This window comes from Cryptomeria japonica, chromosome 6 (assembly GCF_030272615.1).
Source record: "Cryptomeria japonica chromosome 6, Sugi_1.0, whole genome shotgun sequence".
In the NCBI taxonomy this organism is placed as follows: Eukaryota; Viridiplantae; Streptophyta; class Pinopsida; order Cupressales; family Cupressaceae; genus Cryptomeria; species Cryptomeria japonica.
Window position 1 is genome coordinate 137,007,848 of NC_081410.1, and position 25,739 is coordinate 137,033,586.

At 40.1% G+C, this 25,739-nt stretch overlaps 1 protein-coding gene across 2 annotated transcripts in view; it reads left to right on the forward strand.

Moving 5' to 3' along the window:
* The window catches only part of LOC131040517 (probable starch synthase 4, chloroplastic/amyloplastic), a 224,678-nt gene that overhangs the window by 141,179 nt on the left and 57,760 nt on the right, over positions 1-25,739 (forward strand). For both annotated transcript variants that reach the window (XM_057973461.2, XM_057973462.2), the window contains exons 11-12: positions 1,597-1,647; positions 1,763-1,873. In XM_057973461.2, coding sequence (XP_057829444.1) covers positions 1,597-1,647; positions 1,763-1,873 — 162 coding nt within the window. The remainder of the gene's footprint in view (positions 1-1,596; positions 1,648-1,762; positions 1,874-25,739) is intronic.

Below are 25,739 nucleotides of genomic sequence, written 5' to 3' on the forward strand. Positions count from 1 at the left end.
TGTATTGTTGGAATTGTTACTTTTGGGCAAAAATCAGGTATGCCCCAACAGGGAACATTACAAGCACCAATGGATCTAAAGCTTATGTATGAATCAAATGAATTTGAAGATACTCTTGAGATGAAGGGGTTGGACAAAACATTCTTCTTCTATAAAGTACCAAGGAACTATCTATTTGCTCTGGATCATATGCTGAAGCATGATCATTGGAAACATTTAACCTAAGCCTATTCACAAGATCCCAAGCTTGGGCCACAAAGATTAGACGCATATATCATTGTGGGCTTAATCATTATGTTAAATAGGTCCATCTTTGAAGCAATATCCTCTAAATACATATTGAATGGAAATATTTCGTTTAAGCTATGGTGGACTGCCATGAATGGATTTTACAAACATTTGTGTTATATTTCTTTTAGAGACTAATGCTTTGGCTACAGCCTTGTGCTTTACCTCATATATGTATTCACTGACTTTGAACGAACAACTTAAGTTTAACTTGAAGTTTGCTGGAATGAATTTGCCCCTTAAATTGTCTGGTTATTTGAGCCCACTTAGTGAATGCCTTTGCTTGCTAATGTGTGGCCCCTATAAAAATCAAGATTGCCCACAGTATTTCAAAACTGCATGCCTGACTATCACAATCACCCCCAATAAATATATATTCATTATTATATATATAATATGTATACATATATATAATATTCTGTTATATTTAAATTTTAATTGATACATTAAATAATATCATATTTATGTGTTTTTAATGTTTGATGTATATATAGTATGCTCAAGCCCAGGAAAACAATTCTGTTGTACTGGTGAACCCATCCCTGAACTTGTACAGAAAACGACAACTTAGGCCAAGATTAGATCTCCATAGGTTTGGTTTCTTCCATAGAACATCTTCCCTCTAGGATTGTCTAGCAATGCCTAACATGATTTTTCCTGTTTTGCATTCTCTTACACTGCAGTTCATTTTGCCTATTGTGTTAAATGTATTTTATTTGCTTCCGTTTACAATTTGCTTGTGCTTAATATTATCTCGCATGACCCAGTATGTGCATTTAACCTGATGAAAACTGAGATGCTACACTGAGCCAGGAAAATCTAAATTAAAATAATTGTTGAGTTCGATTGAATTTTGTGAACCTGCATCCATACTCGACCTTGTACATGAATCAGCACCTTAGGCTAAGATTAGATCTCCATAGATTTTGTTTCTTCCTCAGCACATCTTTCCTATCAGATTGTTTAGCTATGTCAGTCATGATTTTTCCTGTGTTGTGTTCTCTTACACTGTAGCTGTCTTTGCTTAATGTGTTAAATGTATTCTATTTGCCTCCTTTTACAATTTGCATGCCCTTAATATTAGCTCACGTAACCCAATATATGCATTTTAACCTGATGAAAAGTGAGATGCTACAATGAACAAAGTAAATCTTAATTAAAATAATTGTTCAGTTTATTTGAATGTTTTTATAACCTTGATTTTTTACCCTTCATCAAGCACTGCAATTGCTTGTGGGATTGGATGTTGCACATTTTGTTTTCTTTTAAGGTTGCTGTTAAATGATATTGTTTTGTGATATGGTGCAGGGTCTAGGAAGTACCCGGATATTATTCACCTGCCATGATTTCAAATATCAGGTGAGTTCGATTTTAATGCATGATATACAAAATTCCTATCAGAGTATCAATCTTTGAATCCTCTGATAAGTTTACTTCAGTCAAGATTACTTCACTCTGTGCCTTGCCAGTACAGTGTGTGGAGGAACCCAGAAAGCTTGGACTTTGTGGTTTGGATCCCGAGCGACTGCATCGACGAGATCGATTGCAAGATAATCTTCAGCCTAGACTTGTTAATCTGTTAAAGGTATATTTTAGCATGCAGTGTTCTTGTTTGATTGCTATGTAGACTCTATGTGAAATGAGCTTAATTTCCTATCAAGTCCATTTATCATGATTGGTTTAAGTTAAATAATCTTTAGTGCATTAACCATACACGAGACAGTCAGTAGATGACAAATATAACATTTCATAATTTTCAGAGTATCTGTATAGAATCATGGAATTATACTTCACGTGTAAGAGGAAAGTTACACCCTAAGTGGCAAATTTCAAATTTTATTGATAATAACAAGATATACTGATAACATTGTAATACAAAGACTGGATATTGGTACACTATCATCCACCTAGGTGCTTGCTATGCATCCATGTCTTCTTTGTTTTTTTTCTTTTTTCCAGCAGATCTTGAAATGTAAGTGCTCGTATTAAGTTTCAATCATCTACGTTGAGATAGAATTCTTTTAAATATGAGAAGTTCACATCAATGACCTTCCATTCTGGGTATTGTCTCTACCATTCCTTGTCTGAAGGTCGTATGAACAATTGCAATGGGGAAAAGCATATATTCATCAGATTCATTGTGGTGATGTCACTCTTTCCTCTCTCATCAGTGATGTTTTCCTCAATATCATCAAAAACAGCATTGGTTAATCCTATTTCTTGTTTTCTTACTTTACGTTTGAGAATACTGGTTACTCTATTTCTGCACTTAGAGCTTACAAATCCTTGTTTATGACATTTTTCTTTTTCTTTCTTAAATAAATGCATTTGAAATTATTCCAAAGAACAAATGTGTTGCATAAGCTGAGCACTAGGATTATAGGATCCTCACATAGGCAAGGGAAGAAAGCACCCTTGCCTGCACCCCAATGGGAAATAATTCACATCCTCCTGGAACCATTTAAGCGTTGTTTGGACAATCAAAGACAAATCTTGTTTAAAAGTTGCAATATATCCAAATTGAGTGGAGTGGTATCTCTGTGAAAAGCAGTTCTGCATCTTATCCGCTAAGGAAAATTCATAATGCCAACAGAATTGTATGCCTCAAATTTGTGTAGCCTCCCCTGATCATCCATGATTCTACTAGAAGAGGCCCTTGCCAAGAACAAGGGGCAGTAAGAAGAAAAAGAAATTCAACTTCTGCCAACCCCAAAATCTTGTAATTGTTTACCACTGCCTTTACTCTTATTACAACTTCCTTTCCCAAAAAAGACTTTTTGTGAATTTCACCTTAATTCAATTGTGTTTGTTTTGCAAGGAGTTTAGACATTGCAGCTTCCGATGATTGTGAAGGAAATTGATTGTATGTACTATGAATAGAACATGCCAACTTTTGCTGATACCTTGTCTAGCCACTTTTTCTCATCTCTCCATCTTTGTAGCTATTTTTATTAGAGACCTTAGTTTTGTTTATATGGCTTAAAATCATTGTGTGAATGCCTAATCAAGTTCCAAAAACTATTGTTTCAAAATAAATTTTGCATTATATGCTTGATATCAAGACAATATATAACTCCATCCTAAATTTTGTTTGAACCTTTTGATAAATCAAGGAGTTAAAATTATGAGTGAATTGCTGAGCTTAATTATTAATTTTGGTTTACATTGTATGTTTCTTTTCTATCAAATTGACTAGGTCCATACCTGCTTTATCTTTCCTAGCAACTAATCTCTAAGAATTGTTATCAAAACATTTCAGACTTTCCCAATAAGCAAGTGCCTCTTCAATATCATTGTCATACAAATGATTTTCATGAACATCAAGGAGAAGAAGTACGTCCAGAGTGAGATCACCTGGGAATGGAGATTACTTGAGACCTGCACACATTTTTCATAATGTGGTCTAAGGAGTACAAAGGCACTTAATGTGTGATAAAGACCACCTTATGTGGTCGCCAATGGTAAGACTAATTAATCCTAGGACATGATCGTTGCTATCTCCCTCTGTAGATTTTTGCCAATGAGTCCCTAGTTCAAGAAAAAGTTCATATGAATGTGGCAAGACATGAATCCATTTACAATGCTTTAGGATGCCATCTCACAAGGACTTGTGGTTTCCTTCTTCCAAGGTAATGACAGAGACTATACACATCAATGACTTCGATAGAATTGCCCCTTAACAAGTTTGAAACTTCAAGCGAGTTCTATTGATGTGCGAAAATTGTTGTTGCTGTAATTTTGTGCCCTAGATCAGTAATCAGATTTATGTCTTTTAATTATGCCCTAGTTTGTTAATCAGAGTAAATCATAATTCAGTAAACTCAGAAATGAAGTAAACAAGAGACAAACACAAATACCCTGGGAAAAACCCAACATTAAAGACCCACAGGTCAGATTATATATTCTCTCTTAATATCACAAATACAATACTTGGCTTCCTTTTCAGATTTGATCCATTTTGTATGACAGATCTGCACTTCTGAGCTCTTCAAGTGTGCACCAAAAAGGGCCTATGTCCTCTTGGACAAGTTCGCACAATCCTAGACAAGTTCGCACAATCCTTGTGTAAATTCGCACCTTTTACTTGCAGAGCTAATTCATTGAATACATGAATGATTGAATTGTATTTGCAAGATGAGTTTATTTATATGAGTCCTTAGCCTTTATTAATATCCAAGTCGGCCTCCTTCTTTTGGCGCCAATTTATTTATTGTGGCGTGGAGTATTTAGGGTGGCGTGGAAGTATAGGACTGGGCTCAATCTTGGGGCACGTTACCCCTTTAGGATAGGACCCAGTCCTAAATGGGTTCGGATGTTGCCTTAAGGCAATCCGAACCCATATTTACCTAGTTACAAACAACAGTTGCTGCTTTAGCTTTCGGTCAACACAAAATAGAATGCCGAGTGTATCCTATCCTCTCATGAATAAGGAAATCCCTAATGCTGTTCTGAATGATCAAAGGGGATAACCTCAAGGTTCCAACTGTCAAGACTTGACTTGCTTAGGATAACTTAGTGGTTGATGTGTATTGCTGGTAAACATAAGGGGACTTATGAATGCTACAAGTTGGCGATGCTTTGACTCTCAAACTGGGGAAATAAATAACAAAAAGATTAGGGTTTAGAGGTCCTAAGGATAATGATAGTAATAGTTGGTGCTGTGGGTAGACAAATTTCAAATAAACTAGTTCATGCTTAGCCAGAGATATACTCACAACTCCATAGGAATAGTGCAAGCTCCAAGGGAATAAAGGGTTTTTAGACTATGGATATTCATTCAGACACCCAATTCTGGCGTAGTCTGAGACAAACACTCACAGTTGAACTAAGAACAATATTGGGTTCAGACTAACCATGCACAGAGACTTACAGTCAACAGGCCTCCAATGGTATGGACCTGAAATCAAATCAAATGCCTTCACAATTCACCATTAAGATCACTGAACTCTAATTAGCTAATTAGATGAAAAGAAACCATGTCGATAAAAGAAAACAAATGACAAACACCATGCTTCAATGTTTATTTACTTGTTTCAATTGCCATTACAACAATTTTTGTGTAGCCATTTCTACTCTATTCTACTTCTACTCCTAGTTTGTAAAAAGTCCTAACTATCTAACTTTCTAACCCTCTAACCCTTTGCAATGAGAGAGGCACTAGCCTTTTATAGATTTTAGATTTTGGATCAATGGCTAGGGTTAAACCCATCCAATGGCTGTGAGTTGCCTTCTAGAAGCTCTGACATCTTTCTGGTTAATAAATTCAACCACCTCCAACTACCTTTTTAGCTACCCGCAACTGTTTTCACTAATCCTACTAGAGGACAGAGTTTCACTGGGCTCGAAGCACAAAAAGGTGAATCCTTGTAGCTGGGAAATAACTAACTTGTGTCCCCCTTTTTGAATTGCATTAAATTGGGCCCACAAGTAGTTATCTTACAATAAAGCAATTGCTTTTACAAACAAATCAATTTTCTATTATTTCCAGCTTTTCACGTCTAATTCTGCATACTCCTGTAGCATTCTATGTGTTCTGCTAATGCCTTTCAGAATTTTGGAAACAACACCAATCAACACCTTGCTCTATGACTCTTCCTTCAATCCCTTGCCTTAGCTCTCAACTTGTTGCTGAGAGTGGTGGTAGGGGCCCTTGCTTATCCTCCCTTTCTTGTTCTATCTTCGGCTTTGCAAACTGCTAAGATGTCTTCCTTTACCATCATTCAATCATTCCGTGCCTCGGACATGAAAAGACAAAGAAAACTTTTAGCATGGTTGGGGGGGGGGGGGATCTTAAACACACAAATGAATACCATAAAACTCTCATTTCTAGAAGACGAATGTTAATGAATTCTGATTTCCTCTTTATTAATTTGGAAATGCCTCTATCACCATGTATATGAATTTGATGTTGGCTCTTGAGTTTTGGTCACCTCATCATCAGCCTTATCAAAAACATTTTTACTTCAAAATGCCGAACTCTAAAGGCTTATGTTTTCTTTTTTCTCTTTTAAAATGCCACCAAATTCGATCAAGGTAAAATCCGGTGATATTTTCGGCTAAAGGAAAAACGGCTTTAATTAGTTTGTCTTGGCATTTTTATTGGCTCTATCAAGAAACAAACGTGTTTACTTTAAAAGACACTGAACTTTATTTTTCCCTTTCCAAATGTCAAAATGTAGAAACAATTTTTGGTATTATTGTCGGCAAAAAAAAAAGAAACTATTTCGAGATTATAAGCAAAACGACTTTGTTTTCCCCTCCGAAACGCCGAACTCTGATAATCTGAGAACTTTAAAACTTATTTCGGGGTTTTTTCAGGTATTTGCTGGTGCAAAAACGTGGAAACAAGAAAACTTTGAATAGTTTGATAAAGGCGAATTTACTTCAAGCGCTTTATGATTTTAATGTTTCATGCACCAGATTGGGGGATTTTATCGGCCTTTTTAAAAGCAAAAGAAAGACAAATACCTAACCTCGTCTTAGCAAACGTTGAACCTTTCATGGTCTTTAAAATTTCGACCCTATCATTGTCTTACAATGACACTTTGGTATTTTTTATGGCTTTAGCAGAGTCGTTATCATATTCTAAACCCCCCGCATTTGTCAATGTCATGCTTTGATTTAGTGTTTTTTATTATTTCAGCCTTATTTACTTTTGCATGAAGTTTGGGGCTTTGTTCGGGGTTCTTCTCGGCTTTGGACGTGACTTCAGCCTTTGTTTTGTGCCTTTTTTAAAAACTTCGATTTTTCTCTTATTCACCTTGAAATGCAAACTCGGTATTACCTTCGGCATGCTTGAAGGTGATTGGAAGGCAAAACAATTTAATTTTGCATACTTAGAGCAATCTGGAAGCAGTGGGGGTCCTTGTCAGAGATGGGAATGTTGGTAGAGCACAACAAGTTCATTGATTACTAAATGCCCATGTATAAGCCCCTACAAAATTAGTATATTAAATGTCACTTTATAAGTTGAGAGAGTGCAATAACAACCCCTCCAAATTGCTCAATTTTGACACTCTTAGCAAGTTACAATGTTTGGCAATTTATTTTAGTGCATTTGCAATTGAAAATACTGGATTAATAAAGTGCTACAAGGACAAAAAATTGTCAAATAACTAAAAGTAGTATTCACTCACATAATAGGGACTAAAAAATCACACTTTGTGTAGAGATCGAAAAAAATATCAACTTAAAATGGAGCTAATTTGTGAGAGTTATGAGATTTCAAAGGTCTGCAAAGAATGACTAAACAACGAAATCTCTGAAAAAACTCAAATTTTGAAAAATTAGGCTTCATGAATAAAAAGTAGTTACCTCACTACAAAGAGCATGAAATTCTACCCACTAAAAAAATGCACTAAAAAGACGTCTGCATGGACAAGAAAAAACCATTTGAAAATGACCTTTCTTGTTGAAAAAAGCAATGGTTAGGGGTTTGTTCCATTGGTTGCATCTTGGTGGTTGGTGAGTGGCTTGTGGATGACATCGCTAACTAATGAGTAGTTTTGTCCCCATCCCTGCATCTTGGGGATGCCCTTGTCTTGGAACTGTCTTTTTCCCTTTGGAATTATTATTGTTTGCCCCTTTTGATTAGGTTACTGTTGAAATTTTAATGATTTTGGCTTGCAATTCTTTTAGGTTTGCTCCAAGTTCAGTTCTCTTATTAGGAATCATATGGTTTTCTATCAACATCTAGTCATTCAATTTTTTTTTGACCATGGAGAATACACTTTCATTGTTTCTTGATATGCGATTTTCTTTTGGTTTTAGGTCACACTTGAGTCTCATTGGTTCTTTGAACATTATTGCTTCTTGTTCTTTTATTATGTCTATTCACTTTGCTTCCTAATCATTAATTTGCACCTAATAATATTTCTCTTACATACACATATTAATGCTAAACATTGCCAAAAGAGCTTGTGAAAATGAAATGAAAATATCTACATTGTGGTTTGCAAGTGGCCATTGCCAAGGCCCAAGACAACTCAAAAACAAAATAATGTTGTTAATCAGTTTGTAGACAATTAGCCTATTTTTTGAGTTTTCCCATAGGCCAATTGGTGACTAAAGGAAAAATCAAAAGTTTCGAAAGCATAGGTTTGGCTTAGAAAAACTGTTATTCATGGCAATGAGTTAAGTTGGTATTGTGGATCCTCGTGATGCTTTCAAAATTGATTTTCAACCTTTTGGGAGCTCTCCAAATTTATTGGAGGAGTTTGCTATTTTTAGTAAGTCCCCTAGTTGCCTCCATCCATTGTTCTAAGGTGTCAAGATCACTTTGGAATGATGAGAGTTGCGTAATTATATCATTTTGGTACTTTACTCAACTCAGCTACATTATGAATAATTGAATATTCAATAATTATTCACAAGTTGTCTAATGTTTAATTTTAAATAATGATAGCTTTCTGTAATAATTCATCAAAAAGCTTTTATAAGTGTGCTTCAATTTGGATGCATATCCTTGGGGGAGGCCTTTTTTTTATATTGAAATATTATTTATTTTTCAAAAAGGCCATTTTGGAGAAAAAAGGGATTATTATTTTAAAATTATGGTTGTTTCCCTCCAAAAAAGTTATAGAAGGAGGATGAGAGCTCATTTGAAGAGTTAACCATAAAATGTTATTTGCTTTTGTTGTTGGAGAGAACCTAAGTTCTTTTGAATTTCTTGAGGACAGAAACCGTCTTGTAATTACTAGTTTTGGAGATGAAAACCCCCTTTTTTGGTTAGAGTGGTTTCATATGGAAATCACCATTGAGTTGCAAAGTGGAGTTTCAATTTTTGGTTGCAATCATGTAAGATTTTGATATGTTTTGAATCTCTAATTTTTGGTGCTGTTTGTGAAGAGATATGTTGAAGTTTTTGGAAGGCAATTTGTAGGGCTTGCTACTGACCATACCATTCTTTGTGTAGGCTATACATCTTTATTGCTGGTCACTCCTTGCTGGGTTATATTTTGTAACTTTGGTCATCCTTTATTGCTGTTTTGGACACCATCATTCAATCATTGTAGGTCATTTTCATTGCTGAGTGCAAGAAAAACACAAGGAGGTTGGTCATACATCTTGGTTTAGGCCATAAGATTGCTGAGGAAGGGGTGTGAGACTTGCTGGGGTAAAGAACCTAGCTTTTGGGTCTTGTTTCTTGTTGTTTGGATGCGCCAAGACCTACTAAACCCTCTCCAAGTTGTTTGGCATTTGGATTTTGTAATTTTATGAAATTATTGTGACCTTTTAGGGTGTTGTACATGTTGTACCGACAGCAAGACAGACTTGCAATTTCAATAACCAGTATCCTTCTTCCAATGAGCTATTGTGAAGTTGAGAGCTTTTTTGAGGTGTATCAGCTTGTGTTTCACTTTAGTGTGTTGGGTGTTAGATGGAGGAGTTTTTTGGGTGATTTACTTTCTTTCCAGACCTATTGCAGCATGTTACAGATTGATATCATACCTGCTGCAACCTTTCTTTATTTTCATCTATTTTAGGTATTCTACTTGTTGGGTTCTTGATGATACTAATTATCCATTAATTAAATTCATCAGATTTCCACAGTCCATAATATTTTTTGCATAAGATTTCTTAATTCAACTGTGTAGAATTATTTTTTGAATCAACGTTTTGGATCAACTTTATAGTTCCTCCTAAGTTCCCACCCCAATTAATCAGCTTGTAAGAGTAACCATTCACCCTTTCCTATTGAGTCCCTCCCACTAAATTAATCAGCTTGCTAGCCCTTTAGAGCTTCAGGTTCGGATGCTGCGTTGGTTCAATGGCTATATAGATGAATGAGCCCTACTAGACTATAAGGCATTTGTGGTGCAACCAACATCGGATATGTTCGGGAATTTCATTTCTAACTTGTATATTGATCAGAGATTCAGAGCTAACAAGGTTTTATTACAATCACACACTTTAGCGGACCTGTAACAGATTTTTGTTTTCTGTGATCAAAGGTAATGCAGGGCATTTTAAGTTGACCTTGTGCAATAATCTCTGCCTATTAATGTATGTTTGATCATGAGCTCATTTGTATTGAAACCTCACCACTTCCAACCTTTTTGCTCCAATATAAATCAAAAGAATTTGTGGACCTTTGTGTGCTAAGTTATCACATCCTAAACACTTTATTTCCCTTAATGGGCATAATGTTTCCTTTTCTTGCCCTTGAACCCTACAAAAACCCTACCCATCTTTCATTTCCATCGTTTTTCTCTCTTATTTTCTACTCTGCAACTTCCAATTTTCCTTTCCCTTGCCATCATCTTTCCCTGGACATTCAAGGGTTCTACAATGCCACTTATTTTGCCTTTTTCTCTGCATGCACATTGTATGGGAACTTGGTCATTTACACTTTCCCATATTATTCTTTTGCCTTCCTAAAACCTGCCATGAAAAATAAATATTAAGGGCTGAAACTACCCTCAAACATCAAGTTAAAGAAGGATGGAATCTCTAATAAGCGGCCAGGACATGTGGGTTTGGAGGGCCTCTTAACAGAACTGCAATTGAGAGAATGTAAACTATTATTCACCAGGCTGTATGATAGTGGACTTGTGCAAGCCAAGGGCTTCTTAGTCTCATTCCAAAGCGCAGACTGAGAACTCTGTTATTTGGGGGTTCTTCTGTATGGTAGTATTATTTAGTATTTTTTTTTTTTTTGTGGGATTGTTACTACATGAGAGCATTTTTTATCCTCAAGTCATTACCATGATGGCCATTCTCAATGAGTAGTTGTTTTTCTACGAGTTTTTTAACTCATGGTATAAATTGGTGAATAATCACAAGGGAATCCACAAAGCATACAAGTGCCTCTAGCCTTTTACTCTGTTGGCAAAACTTTTGTGTTAGGGTCAACCTTAATAAAATTTGCTGTCTCACAACTATCATCAATGTGCGATTATAAAAACCCAACATATTTTTACTAAGTAGTGTTGATAGGGGGATTCCATGGTGTAGTATTATTCAGGATACTATTTTTAAGGGATCTTTTATGGTATGGGAGTATTTTTACTACTTAGTTCATCACCATGATGATTACCTTCCATTCAATTTTCGATGACCTTTTTAAACTCAGGTTGTACAGTTGCTAAGAATCACAAGACAAAGAAACCTACATAACACACAAGACCTCTAACCATTTGTCAGGAAGAGAGAGGAACTTTGTCTTCTGGTTTTTATCCAATGTATATCCTGAGTCAAAAATGTTAGAGAATTATTTTTCATGGAAAATAGTTGTTGTGATAAGGACTTGAGTATTGAAGATTCCACATAAATTATAGAGTAAATATTCATCTCTAGTTTGTGTGTACTTGCATTGCAACAAAGCAATTACAACTTACAGTGAACAGAGTTATTCCTGAAAATTGAACTAGATAAGATCATACTAAAAAACGTATGAATTCAATTAAGAGAATAAGTATATTTTATTCATCAATGCACTTCATACACAATTTGGGATTAGGAACACTTTTCACAATGCGGTTCCTTGTCTCCATTTTATAAAAATATTTAAAATTTCTGATGGTTGCTAAGACCTTTCTAACTATCAGCAACAACCAAACTACTCAAACCAACCGACAATTCTTAACTATTCTTGCTGAGTGTATGACATAACAAAGCAATATGTAATTTATCTATCTACATCATCCCCCCTAAAGAAAAACCATCTTTTAGAAGACATAAAGTAAACTAATCATGTTTATGATTGATGGGTTGGGTGAGAAGACATCCCTAGTTGGTATGAGATAGAGGATGGAGTGGAGTATGTAGAAATTGTCTAGTGCAATTTGTAAACTTCTTCCCTCCGTTGCTTCAATTGATGGGCTGCCAAGAGTTCTCATTCTCATGAAAGTTTTACTATTTGAATTGCCTCTAGAAGTTTAGATTTGGCCTTCTCATTAGCAAGCTCCGACTTGAAAATTTCTTTGTTCTTCTCAACCGATTGTGTCTCCTTGGCTGCAATCTCTTGATATTTTTTGAGCAATGATCCTCTCTTTGTCTGTCACTTTTAGTATCTCAAACTCAGTGAGGAGTGTTTGTTGGACCAATTGGGTCAGTCATCTTTGAATTTGATCATCTAGTTCCTCTCTGAGCTTTTGGGACATGAGAGTAAATTCCTCAATTCTAACCTCAATGGTTTGATGAGTGGCTATTTCTTGTTGTAGCAGAAGGTATAATGAGTGGAATTTGGATTCAGTGGAGTAAATTACTCCTAAGAATTGACCATGCCAAGATTGTGTTGTCTCCTTCGTGGCAGGACATCCATGAGAGAAAAATATTCTAGTAAATTTTTTGTGGCACCCTCCCTTAGTTAAGGTTGAATGTGTCATGCTTCCAATAGGATCAACAAATAATGAGTACTATCTAGTTTACGAGCCATGTTTGCTACCTCGCTCATAGTGTAAGCCATTTGTTCCAAGTCCTAGATATAATCCTAAATATTTTGCAATAGAACACTTTGACTAGGTTTGGAGAGTTGTATGGTAATCGTTGTGCTCTACCCCACATTCCCCGTCTCTAACAAGGACCCTTGTTGTTTTGACCTGCTATTAGAGAGAGAGAGAGAGGGAGAGAGACTATGGGTATCAAAATCAGGTTTGTCGCTTTTTCAAAGCTTTTCCAATGCTTGAAAGAAACGCCTAGAGGTTCATTGGTGTCATCCTCAAGCATGATCATGAACTAAGGGTTGCAGCATCAAATCCATGTGTTTAGGAGTCTAAAGAGATGAAACAAAGACAAGGTTAGCAAGAATGAAAGCTAATGTTTGCTAAAGAGCCACCTCATTCCTTAAGCAAAGTTTGGAGTTTTATGCTTCTGAAAGTTCGGTACTTTCAGATTGAAACACTTGCCAAACCCGAGAAAAACACTGAAGTTGGTCAATGTTTGAAGAAAGTTCGGCATTTTCAAACTTGTGTGCTTGCTAATCCCGAAAAATACACCGAAGTTCCTCCAAGACATAAATTTTTTGATGTTTTCTGAGCTTTTGGCTCAAAAGGCCCGTGGAGAATACCAAACTTTGTGCCAAGTTTGTGTATATCATTGAAACTTTGGTGTTTGTAAAGGGGGTGAGAGTAAGCCTTTGTTTCTTATGGCCCTTCCTATGCCGAGGTAAAGGCCTAACTTCCTCATTAAGTGTTAGGACTCAACGATGTCTTTAGTGATCCTTCAAATGTTTAGTTCTAACTTCCTCATTAAGTGTTAGGATTCAACGATGTCTTTAGTGATCCTTCAAATGTTTAGTTTTCTTTCCCAAGGGTGTCTCAAAGTTGGGTGTGCAATCACAAAGGCGGGATTGAGGGCATCAAGGGCCTTTCCTAGGCCAACCAAAGGCTAGTGTTGATGGAGACTCAAAATTAGGAAAAGTCTTCCTCCCCAATGTGTTCATCCCAAGCTCACGTAGCCCATCACTTCTTCCATGCCAAGAGACCCTAATAGGCACGATGGTAGAGAAATGTTAAAATGACACGAGAAGGGTAATCAATTTGAGTTCTTGTGGGAAATGAGGGAGTATGAAATGATGATTGATCTTAGACCTGTGTATTCATGTAGGATGGAGGACTCACAAGAGACCATGTGGGGATACTTGGGATAAAGCACTACCATCCACAGTACCGATTGAGCCGAAGGATTCCCAGGATTGAGCCAAAGATGTCAGTGAATAGACCCAAGGACAAAACAAGAGGGGTTGGATGAGCAAGGACCCTTAATACCACCACCGGCAACAAATTGAAGGCCAGGGCATGAGATTGCAGGAAAGGTGACAAAACCCAAAATGCTATAGGAGTATGCAAAAACAAAAAATGAACAGCTGGAAATAATAGAAAGTAAATTTATTTGTAAAGGCAATTGCTTTATTGTAAAATGACTACTTGTGGGCTTTGTTTAATGCAATTCAAAAGGGGGTACAAGTAAGTTATTTCCTAGCTACCAGATTTACCTGTTTGTGCCTCCAGCCTAGTGAAATTTTGTCTTCTAGTGAGATCAATTGGAAATAGTTGCATGTAGCTGAAAAGGTGGTTGATGGTTATGGAAATCATTAATCAGAAAGCTGTCAAGACTTCTAGAAGGCAAATCAGAGCCATTGGATTGATTGAATCTTGGCCATTGATTCAAAATGTAAAATCTATAAAAGGTCAGTGCCTCTCTCAATGTAAAGGTTTAGAAAAGTTAGAAGGTTAGAATTTTACAAGCTAGCAAGTTAGAGGTAGCTGAAATTAGGAGTAGAAGTAGAATAGAATAGATTGTTGGACAAAAATTGTTGTAATGGCAATTTGAGCAAATGAATAAAGCACTGAAATATGGCGTTTTTCTATTTTCCCTAACTTGTTTGCATGGTTTTTCTCCAGCTAGCTAATTAAAGTTCAGTGGTCTTAATGGTGAAGTGTGAGGGTATTTGATTTGATTTCAAGTTCATACCATTAGACGTTTCTTGGTTGTAGGTCTCCATGTATGGTTAGTCTGAACCAAAGAAATGGGACTTGGACTCAGACTCGGGAAAGTGAAAAACTAAAGAAATTTAGAGATTTTTAAAGATTTAAAACTTGTTTCATGCACCCTATATTGAATACACCTTAAAGACACAATAACATCATCAAACTCGGCTCATTTGATTACATACACAAGTATACATCAATCACATTAGCATAAACGCAAATTGTAGCTAAAGAAATAACAAACATAAATATATAAATATTGTCAAATGTATACAATATTACAAAACTCATGGAATAAAAAATCCATGTCATCATATGATCATCATCAAATGTTCTACACAAATACTAAAGGTAAATACAACTACAAGCCTATGGATCAGAGGAGCGTGCACCATCTCACCCTGGCCCCCCGCGAAGGTGTTCAAGGTAGGTCTTGGATGATTCGACAGCCATAGTCGCTCCCCGTGACACCATGCCATGCTCACCAAGATCAGGAACATCTGTGTCACTATCAGTATCTCCTGTCTCTGCTCGTGCTCTCTGCTCCTCCTCTCCCATGGCTACAACCTCAGCCTCTATATCTACCTGGTCGATCCAATCAGTGTCATACTCAGAGGTTAAATTTTCCCTACTTCTATCGACGCAGTTTCCCCCCATAATTTTCAATGGGGGTTTGGGGGCAGCGCCCCCAAGGTGGGGTCAAGGGGCGCTGCCCCGTGAGGCCAAAAAGACTTTTATTATTTAGTAAAGGCATCAGGTGTTATTTTTCTATTGGCTGACATGTTGTAACCCTAATTTTTCTCATTCTCAAGCAGAGGTTGTAGTGAACAAAGACGAGATTATTCATTTTAAAAAAACTTTAAAAAATGCATTTTTTTTGGCCTTGCCGCCGGCCGAGTCCCAGGCACAAGACTCGCCGAGTTTGGCGAGTTTATGCCAAACTCACCAACTTGGCGAGTCTGGCGAGTTCACCCTCTGGACTCGGACGAGTCCGAGTCCAAGCTTGCTAGACTTAGGGGGCATGTCTCGTACTCGGCGAGGGGCATGTCTCGTACTCGGACTCGCCGAGTTTGGCGAGTCCGAGGCGATTTTCTAATCTTTGGTCTGAACCCATTACTGTTCTTAGTTCAACTGTGTGTTTGTTTCAGACTGCACCAAAATTGGGTGTTTGAATGAATATCCATAGTCTAAAAATCCTTTTATTCCCTTGGAGCTTGCACTATTATTGTGGAATGGTGAGTTTATCTTTGGCTAAGTAGGAACTATTTTTATTCGAAATCTGTCTACCTATGGCACCAATTGTTATTGTCATTGTCCAGAGGATGTCTAGACACTATCCCTTTGCTATTTATTTTCCCTAGTTCGAGAAGTAAAGCATCACCAAATAGCCACACCAGATGTAGGCCATCTTGTCAAATGCATAAGTCCCCTTGTGTTTATCAACAATACACATCAACCACAGAGTTATCCTTAGAAAGTCAAGACCTGATAGTTGGAACCTCGAGGTCATCCCCTATGATCAGTCTCAACAACATTAGGGATATCCTTATTCAAGAGAGGATAGGACGCACTCGACATTCTATTCTGTGTTGATCGAAACAATAGAGAAAGTTTTTGCCATCAACAGTAATCTGCTCATCACTCATTTGAGTCGAGCTAGGTGACTCCTGTTGAATATTCAGGCAACTGAGAGGGGGGGTGAATTAGTTGATTACCTAGAATGATTATTTTTATTCTTTTCACCTCCGCATCCAAACTAACAGAATTAATTAACACAGATATAGCATGAAAAACATAAACATACAACAAATCATAGAATGAACACCAAATATGATGTGGAAAACCCAAGAAGGGAAAATTCATAGAGAATGTTAGTTCTCTATAAAAACACCGGTTAAGGTGATTTTTACAAAGGGTGGCTCACTGCCAGAATGCTCACTGCAGGTGGGCTCACTGCCCTGAAAAAGGCCCACTGCCAAAGAAAGAGAGAAAGAAAGAAAGAATCCACCGCTGAAACACAACCTGCAACACAATCTGCAAACCGGTCTTCTTTCGATCCTGTTTGCCCTCTCGGGTAAACGGTTAAATGCAGAATGTAAATGCACAGAACATAATGGAAATATATTAAATAACCAGCCTCTATATTAATTCCACAGTCCATGTACAATAAGTGCTTATAACATTACATCTGACACGACTAACATGATCATACTTCGAAGAAAAGGTACACAATATATAATACCCGAAGGGGTACGACACAACCGTCGCGACTCCAACTACCTACCCGTTGGCTAACTAACTGACCGCCGTAACTCATTATTACCGACGACAACATAAACATAATATAACAATGTAACATAATGATTATTCCTTGCAACATCATCCCCCCCAAGAAAAGAAGTCGACTCCGACGACTTAATACAAAATAGAGATGAACGGCAGGAACTACTGACGCTAGTCAAGCCCAGATCTTATACACTTGCTGCGTCCTCGCCTGAAAACCCTTTTCTGCTACCATCCGATGCTCAAGTGTGGATTTCACCAATATTGCTTCCTTTGCCATCACAGTCCTCCTGTGCCTAACCCAAACTTGTCTGCAAAACATGTTTTTCAGTCTCAGGTTCCACCAACTGCTACTCAAATGATACTGTCTCCTTAGCCAATTTGTCCTCGATAGCCACCCGTGCTGCTCTCCCGGCATCCAACTCCTGGGTACGCTGAACTATTGCCCCCAACCTGGTGGTCAGCTCCTCTCGAGCCTTCTGTGCATCCACCATGGCAACCTCACGTCCAGCCGAGACATACTCCGAGTTCCTCAAAGCGTAGCTATCCTGCCTAGAGGTGGCCACAACCCGCTAGCACAAAGGCTAGGAGACACCTCAAATCCTCCATCACACTCCCCAAAGGCTAAAAACTGAACTGAATAACTCCCTGGTGTCATACAACTGTGCGGACCTGCAATGCCTTCCCTCGAGCTCTGTTTGTTTGCAACCTCCAAATCCGTCTCCCTCTACGGCTTATGGCTTCCCCGCCAATAGTTAGCTGCAGGTTTCTTTCTCACAGTACGGACAACCACAACACTTCTTGTGGTACTTTGTAGCTCAAAAATAAACTGGGGGTCTGGGGGCAACGCCCCCAGCGGGGTCGAGGGGCAGCGCCCCTCGCGGGGTCTGGGGCAGTGCCCCAGCGGGGTCGAGGGGCAGCGCCCCCGCGGGGTCGAGGGCAGTGCCCCTTGCGGTGTCGAGGGGCAGTGCCAACACCAATTTACAACCCTCAGAACCATACGAAAGTCTATGGTGCACAGCATTTCTGTGATATTTTAAGATGCCAAAAACCCTTCTTTTCCACTCTGAATTTCCAGTGTCCTGGCTTCAAACTCCAGCAAATCATTTTAAATCTGGCTGTCTTCGTTTTTTTTATTTTTTTTGGCACTGTAATGTCCCTGATGGCACCCCGGCCAACAACCTCCCTGGCACCTTCGATCGTGCGGCCTACACCCCTCCACCGTATAGCGGACCATGACGACAGAGCGGCTACGCGGCTTTGTGGGGGTTTATGCTGGGTGTGTGGTTGACCACCGCATGATGGCATCCACCGTACGGTGTTACCACCGCCGGTGGCCTACCGCACGGTGGTCGCCGTCGATGTTACCACCTCACGGTGGTCGCGTCGGTGTTGCCATCGCCGGGGTGGCCCACTGCACCGTAGTCACTGTCGGTGTTACCACCGCACGGTGGTCACCGCCGTACGGTGGTCCGTTCCTTTTTTTCTTAATATAATTTTTTGACCGTACTGTCGCTATCGTACGACCGTACAGTTTTTATTTTTAATAAATTTTTGACTGTACGGTCGCCTGTCATACGACCGTACGTTTTTTTTTTCCTCATCTCCTAATTTAGTTGTCTTAGAGAGTCGTCTGCTCGAGTCCCCTATCTCTAGGATTGTCCTTCATCCTTCTTGGTTTTCCTCGCTCGAGAGTCGCCTGCTGTGGTCCTGTGCCTCTTGAGTCGCCTGCCTGGCCTCTCGAGTCCCCTTCCATTCTCTCGGGTCCCCCTTCGGGCTCTCGGGTGTTCGTCCGGCCTCTCAGGTTCCCTGCGCGCTTCGCGTGGTAGGGTTTCAATTTGGGCCTATTGGTGGCAAGTTTATTTTCCATGGCCATCCAAAGACCTGGAACCACAAATTCTACAGGGACCACGGTCTCCTTCCCATACATAAGAAGAAGCAGAATAATACAGATTTTGAAGACTGCGGTCTTCCACATAGGGTTCCAATCATTGCCAACACTCTTCAGATTATCTACATCGCCAGGGTTTGGGGCGTCTCCCTTCCAATATTCTTTGTATTCCGGCAAGTACACCTCTGTTGGTTGCTCTCGTTCCTCTACTTCAAGCTTGTAGCTTTGGAACATTTCGTAATCCTCCATTTGCCAATGGAAGAGCCCGTTAAATGAGCATACCTCATCTTTAGAACATCCCTCCAATTCGAGCACCCCTTCACTGTTCGGCTCCATCGCGTTCTTGCCCTTGCTTTCATCGGGACCCCCTTCCCCTTTATTAGAGTCCTCTGAGTCCGAGTCGGAAGAGGCGAGCTCTTCGCCAACATTTTGGGTGTGTAGGTCAATGGTATATTTCCGCCCTCCCTTCTCCATGGAGAGTGTATTTTTCTTCCAGTTGTGGTTTACCCTCGTGTTGATCAACCACGCTCTCCCCAGGATGGCGTCATAGCCTTTCTTCTTCGAGGGAATAACCACGAAATCTAACAAGAATGGTTGCGTACCAATCGTCATTTGCTGGGCCATCAACAGGCCGAGTGGCTTAATGCCGTGTTGGTTCGCTCCCACCAGGTTGAATGTGGGTGGCCACAGGGTGGGCTTCCCCAGCCGCTTCCATGTTTCTCCTGGTAGTACATTCACCCCAGATCCCCCGTCCACAATAGTGTCCTTCAGAATGGTCCCACGGATACCCATTTCTACCACAGTTGGGTGTCTACCATTGCTCAAGGCTAGTAACATCGGGTCAGTCGAAACCTCCACCTGTGTACTCTTCGAAGCGGTGGCGAGAACCCCTACCTGTGGTGTACTCTTCGAAGCGGTGGCGGGAACCCCTACCTGTGGTGCACTCGACGATGCAGTGGCGGGAACCCCTACCTGTGGTGCACTCGACGATGCGGTGGCGGGAACCCGTACCTGTGGTGCACTCGACACTGCGGTGCTTTGCACATTGGTGAGGATGGCAGTCCTCAATTGTGGCATAGAGTCTAGAAGGTCTTTTGCCTTTATCGGCACCTCTATCTGCAAGATTTGCCCAATGATGTTATTTTCCGCTTTCGTACGGAATGATGTACTCGCCACCTCGTCGTCTCGTCGTTCAGTCGTCATCTCACGTTCAATATTGGCCTTTGCCTCCCGTAATCTCTCCTTCTCCGTACGGGGGTCGGGATAAGTGGCTTTTTTCATCTAGGCGCGGGTGATCGCAAGTACTTCTTTCTCACCAGTCTTCTCAGCCTTCTCAATGTTGAGGAGATTAACCCCTACCTGTGGGCAATTTGCGTCCTCATGGTCGCCTGGCCCACACCAACGACAGAGGTGTTGAGGGGTGGCTTCCTTTGTGCAATCACGGGCGAAGTGCCCCCACTGATTACAGGCCCTACATTGGATAATTGGCCGGCCCTTGGCATCATACTGGATACGGCTTCCATTATTGTTATTGTTGCTATTCCTTCCGCCGCCACGTCTGTTGTCCCAGTATCCTCCAGATGATGCCATTGTGTTAGTATGCTGGTCGGTACCCGCTGGTGCGGATGTTGTGGCCTGCTCCGTGAACAACACCTGGTTCATTTGCGTACTTAGGGTTTTCATGTTGTATGGGCACTCCTTGGTGGAGTGTCCCATCACTTGGCAAATCTTGCAGAATACCTTCTTTTGGCAAGTACCCTTTGTGTGCCCTTCCTCTTTGCACTCAGTGCACCATATGTCCCCTTCGTTCTGACTAGTGCTTCTCATTATTTTGAATTCCTTTCTCATTCGCTCCATGTCTTTCTGGAGCGCTTGCACCCGTTTGCCAGCCTCGTCGCCACTGCTGCTTTCCTGTGAAGAGTCATCGTCCTCAGATGAGGATTTATTACTTTTCTTCTTCTTTGATGTTTTGTGTTCGCTCTCCAGGTCCATCGCCCTATTATAAGCGTCGTCATATGACGTCGGGGGTACAATTTTCATCTTCCTCCGTAGGGAGGATTTGAACCCTTCAACGAACCATCGTTTCTTCAATCCATCTGCGGGTTGGCTTTCCATTTTACCCAAGAGTTCTTTCAGCCTCCGACTGTATGCCCGTACTGTCTCCCTGGTACCTTGTTTGGTACTGTATATCTCCGTTACAATTTCATTGTCATCACGGAGCAACCAAAACCCCCCCGTGAATTCCTTCTGTAGATTGGCCCACATGGCCACTTTTTGCTTGTCCACATCGGAGTACCAATCTATGGCAACTCCTCGTAACGTGGCTGGAAATTGCTGTACCCAGTCATCCTGGTTTGTTACTCCGTTGGCGGACCAAATGGTTTCACATGTACGGCAGTGCCGTAAGGGGTCTTCCTTGCCCTCCCCTGTGAACTTTGGCAATTTTTGTTTACTCGCCATCCCACCGCTAGGTCTCGCTCCTCTAATTCCTTGTGTGCTTGTACCTGGCGATCCTCCGCCTCCTGCAACTGAACCTCCACTCGTGGGTCCTCCGGAAAAAGTTGCTGACACCGAACCAAACAAATTGCCTCCCGTACGGTACCCTTGTGCTCCCTCGGCACCTTCGGTCGTACTGTCACCTTCCGGTGTCTCCCTCCGGTTGGTTGTCTACCTCCGGTTGTCCTCTGAAATGGACAAATTCTTTAGCAAGTCTCTGGTAGCGTCGATCAGGTTTAGACTTCGCCTTGTTTGTTCCACCAACTCTTCGCGGCTTCTTACCCTACGGTAGTATTCTGGCGAACTGTAGAGTTCTCCTTCGGCACCCTCTATGACTCCTTTTGGCAGCCCTACAACAGTGTAGACAGTGTAGTTCTCTCCATCTATCTCTGCCTCCGCAACCTCCGTGACACCTCCTGGGTTCCCTTCGGGCAACCCCTCGGCTGGTCGTCCCTCGGCAAGCTACCTTAGCCTACGCCTTCGTTCTATCTGCTGTCTGAGATTCAACGCAGTTTGTGCCACTTCCCATTCGTCACTCTGTATCTTTTTATTTTTGTCCTTATTTAGTCTATTGGGCATAAGTCACTTCCATACACAGCAAACACATGCCATGTACACAAAAAAACTTTTATTATTTTTATTTTTATTTTGCCTTTCGGCCACAATTTATATCAGCAGTGTGTCGGGATTATTACAAGGTTCAATTTCCTCCTGGCCTGGTGCCATCTCTTTCCGTTTCCCGTCGGCTGTTCTCTTCGTAGTGTTGCAAGATTTGTTGTCGTCGCTCTTCCTGGGCAATCTCCTCCAAGCGGGCTTGTTGTGCTAGCGATGCTTGTGCAAGCAACCGGGGGAGGTGGTTCATTAACCGGTTTACTGCCGGGCTAACCTCCAGCGCTGTCCACACGGCACTTGGTGGGATTTCTACCTCTGCCGCTTCTCATCGAACGTATGTCTGAATGGCTACCTGGAGCAAAATTGAAAATTCTCGCGTTGCCGTGTCTTCTCCTGTGTAAAGTTCTGTCCGCGCGTCGTCGGCCTCTGGGTTTACTTCACCAACGGGTAGGCCCATTGTGTCTGTGCGCCATCCGTGTCTTCCGTTCCCGAGTTCGTCTAGGCAACGACGCCAAATGTTTGCCCTCTTGGGTAAACGGTTAAATGCAGAACGTAAATGCACAAAACATAATGGAAATATATTAAATAACTAGCCTCTATATTAATTCCACAGTCCATGTACAATAAGTGCTTATAACATTACATCTGACACGACTAACATGATCATACTTCGAAGAAAAGGTACACAATATATAATACCCGAAGGGGTACGACACAACTGTCGCGACTCCAACTACCTACCCGTCGGCTAACTAACTGACCGCCGTAACTCATTATTACCGACGACAACATTAACATAATATAACAACATAACATAATGATTATTCCCGGCAACAGATCCCTCAATATCAACACACTCACACATATCACTAATAGTCAGATCTTTCCTTTCCAATCTTGCATATCTTCAAAATAATGTCACACATTTTCTATATCTAACACAATCATATCATCCTCATATATATACTATCTTTCGGGAAGCATGCTCTTCCAAGTCGGCCAAGAGAGAGATCTAAAATAGGTCAATTCTAAAACATTCTGGTGGTGGAAGGGGATGAATAGTAGACCACACCACATCAATCAACACGCTACACTCATTACAAATTCCGGATCTAAAAATCATGATACACACGCTACATCACAAGCCGTTGCACATCCTCGAATTTCAGACTTAATCCAAACCCAAACACCATTGCCCAAAGAAACAAGAATAAGAATAGGACCAAGATACACACTAATGCCAACGATCAACACCATATCCAATAACTTGAAATATCCAGACCACCAACACATCTTCCGGAGCACCAAAGATTCCGGGAATAGACATTCCGGATTAGGAACAACAGAAACATCAATTCCAGCCAATAGGTTGACATCAATGACAACTACTTAACAATGCCATCTTATCCACAACAATCACATCTGCAACAATCTCCCCCTTTGTCATTGATGGCAACATCCATCAACAAAAAACACAAAACAATCTCTGCACATCAAGATAAACATCTGAAACTCTCAAGATCTCTCCCCCTTTGACAACAGTAACAAAGGCAGGTATAACTCCCCCTGAGGACATCACTCCTGCTCCCCCTAAGAGGAAGCACCCAAGCATCAGTCCAGATAAAAATATGCAATCTGCTCACCGAACCAATGCACATCCAAAAGCACATTAGTTCAAACTAGAAAGGGGTAATACCCCTAACTTCTATCGGAGATTCTCAAAAGTATCCGGTTCATTGAATGTTACACCAATATCCTTCAAAGTCTGCTTCATCCATAAAATCTGTGTCCAACACGAAGATGTTGCAATGTATTATGCTTCAGCTATAGATAAAGAGACAAAATCCTGCTTCTTACTTGACCAAGCCACTAACCGGGAGCCTAGAAAGTATGCTCCACAACTTGTACTTTTCCTATCATCAACACTTCAAGCTCAATCTACATTAGTATAAGTTGTCAGAGTAAAATTTGAACTTTTGGGGTACCATAAACCAAATTCCTCTGTTCTTTTTAGATTTTTGAAGATTCTTTTCATTGCCACAACATGAGACTCTTTCGGTTCTTGCTGAAATCTGACTGCCAAACAAACTGCATACATGAAATCTGGTCTGGTAGCAGTCAAATATAGCAGCCCTCCAATCGTTGATTTGTACTGACTTGCATCTTCTTTAGGGGACTTGTCATCTTTTGTCAGCTTGCATCCATTGGTCATAGGTGTACACACAAGTTTGGATTTCTCTAACCCAAACTTCTTCAACAATTCCTTGATGTATTTAGATTGAGAAATGAAAATTCCTTTAGCATTCTAATTAACTTGCAAACCAAGGAAGAAATTTAATTCGCCAATCATGGACATCTCAAATTCTTTCTGCATCTCATTAGCAAATCTTCTACACATCCCTTCATTGCCTCCAAAGATTATATCATCAACATACACTACAACAATTAGGATTTTACTTGAATCAGTTTTGAAATATAAATTGCTGTCAGTAGATCTCTTCTGAAAACCTTGATCAGTTAGGTACTTATCTAGCCTTCCATACCAAGCTCTAGGAGCTTGTTTCAGTCCATACAGGGCCTTCTTCAATCTGCAAACAATGTTCGGATCATCTTTCAGCTTGAATCCTTCTAGCTGTTCAATATAAACTTCTTTCAATTCTCCATTCAAGAATGTTGATTTCACATCCATCTGGTAAACTTTGAAATCCTTAAAAGGTGCAAAAACCAAGAACATCCTAATTGCTTCCATCCTAGCAACCGGGGCATAGGTCTCATCAAAATCAATGCCTTCAATCTGAGTATAACCTTTGCAAACCAACCTTACTTTATTTCTCACAACCTTTCCATCTTCATCCAGCTTGTTCCGGAATACCCACTTAGTTCTAATCACATTCTTATTCTTTGGTTTTTAACCAATTCCCATGTCTTATTCTTCTCAATCTGATCTAGTTTTTCTTTCATTGCCTTCATCCAATTCTGATCATTGCAAGCCTCTTCTACTGTTTTCGGTTTAGTCTCTGAAAGTAAAATTAACAAAACTTGTTCTTGAGCTGCTTTGCTTCTTGTGATTATTCCTTTGTTCTTGTCTCCAATAATTTGATCCACTGAGTGATTCTTCTGAACATATCTTAGGGTGTTAGATGTTGATGCTGGAGCTTTCTTTTTTTCTTCTCCTTCTCTGATCTTCTCTTCTCTTTTTCTGTCATCTAGTTCATCAGATTCATATCTTGCCAATTTGTCACTCTTTAGAAGTAGTTTCATCAACCTTCACATTTGCACTTTCAACAATCTTGTTCAGCCTTTTGTTGTAACACCGGTATGCCTTGCTTCTTGTAGAATATCCTTGAAATATGCCTTCATCAACTTTACTGTCATACTTTCCAAGAATATCCTCATCTCTCCGGATGTAACACTTTCTTCCAAATACCTTGAAATATTTCACTATCGGAGTTCTACCATGCCACAGCTTAGAGGATGTCTTCCCATGTCTTTTCGGTATAGAATTTTGTTAAGAGTGTAGACTGCAGTATGAATTACCTCTCTCCAATACATATTTGGGAGTTCTTCTTTGATCATTGTTCTAGTTGCTTCCTAAATTGTCCGGTTCATCCTTTCTACTACACCATTCTGCTAAGGTGTTCTCGAGCTAGATAACTGTCTTTTAATACCATGTTTCTCACATAAATTGTTAAACTCATCAGAAGTGAATTCTTCTCCTCTGTCAGACCTCAAACACT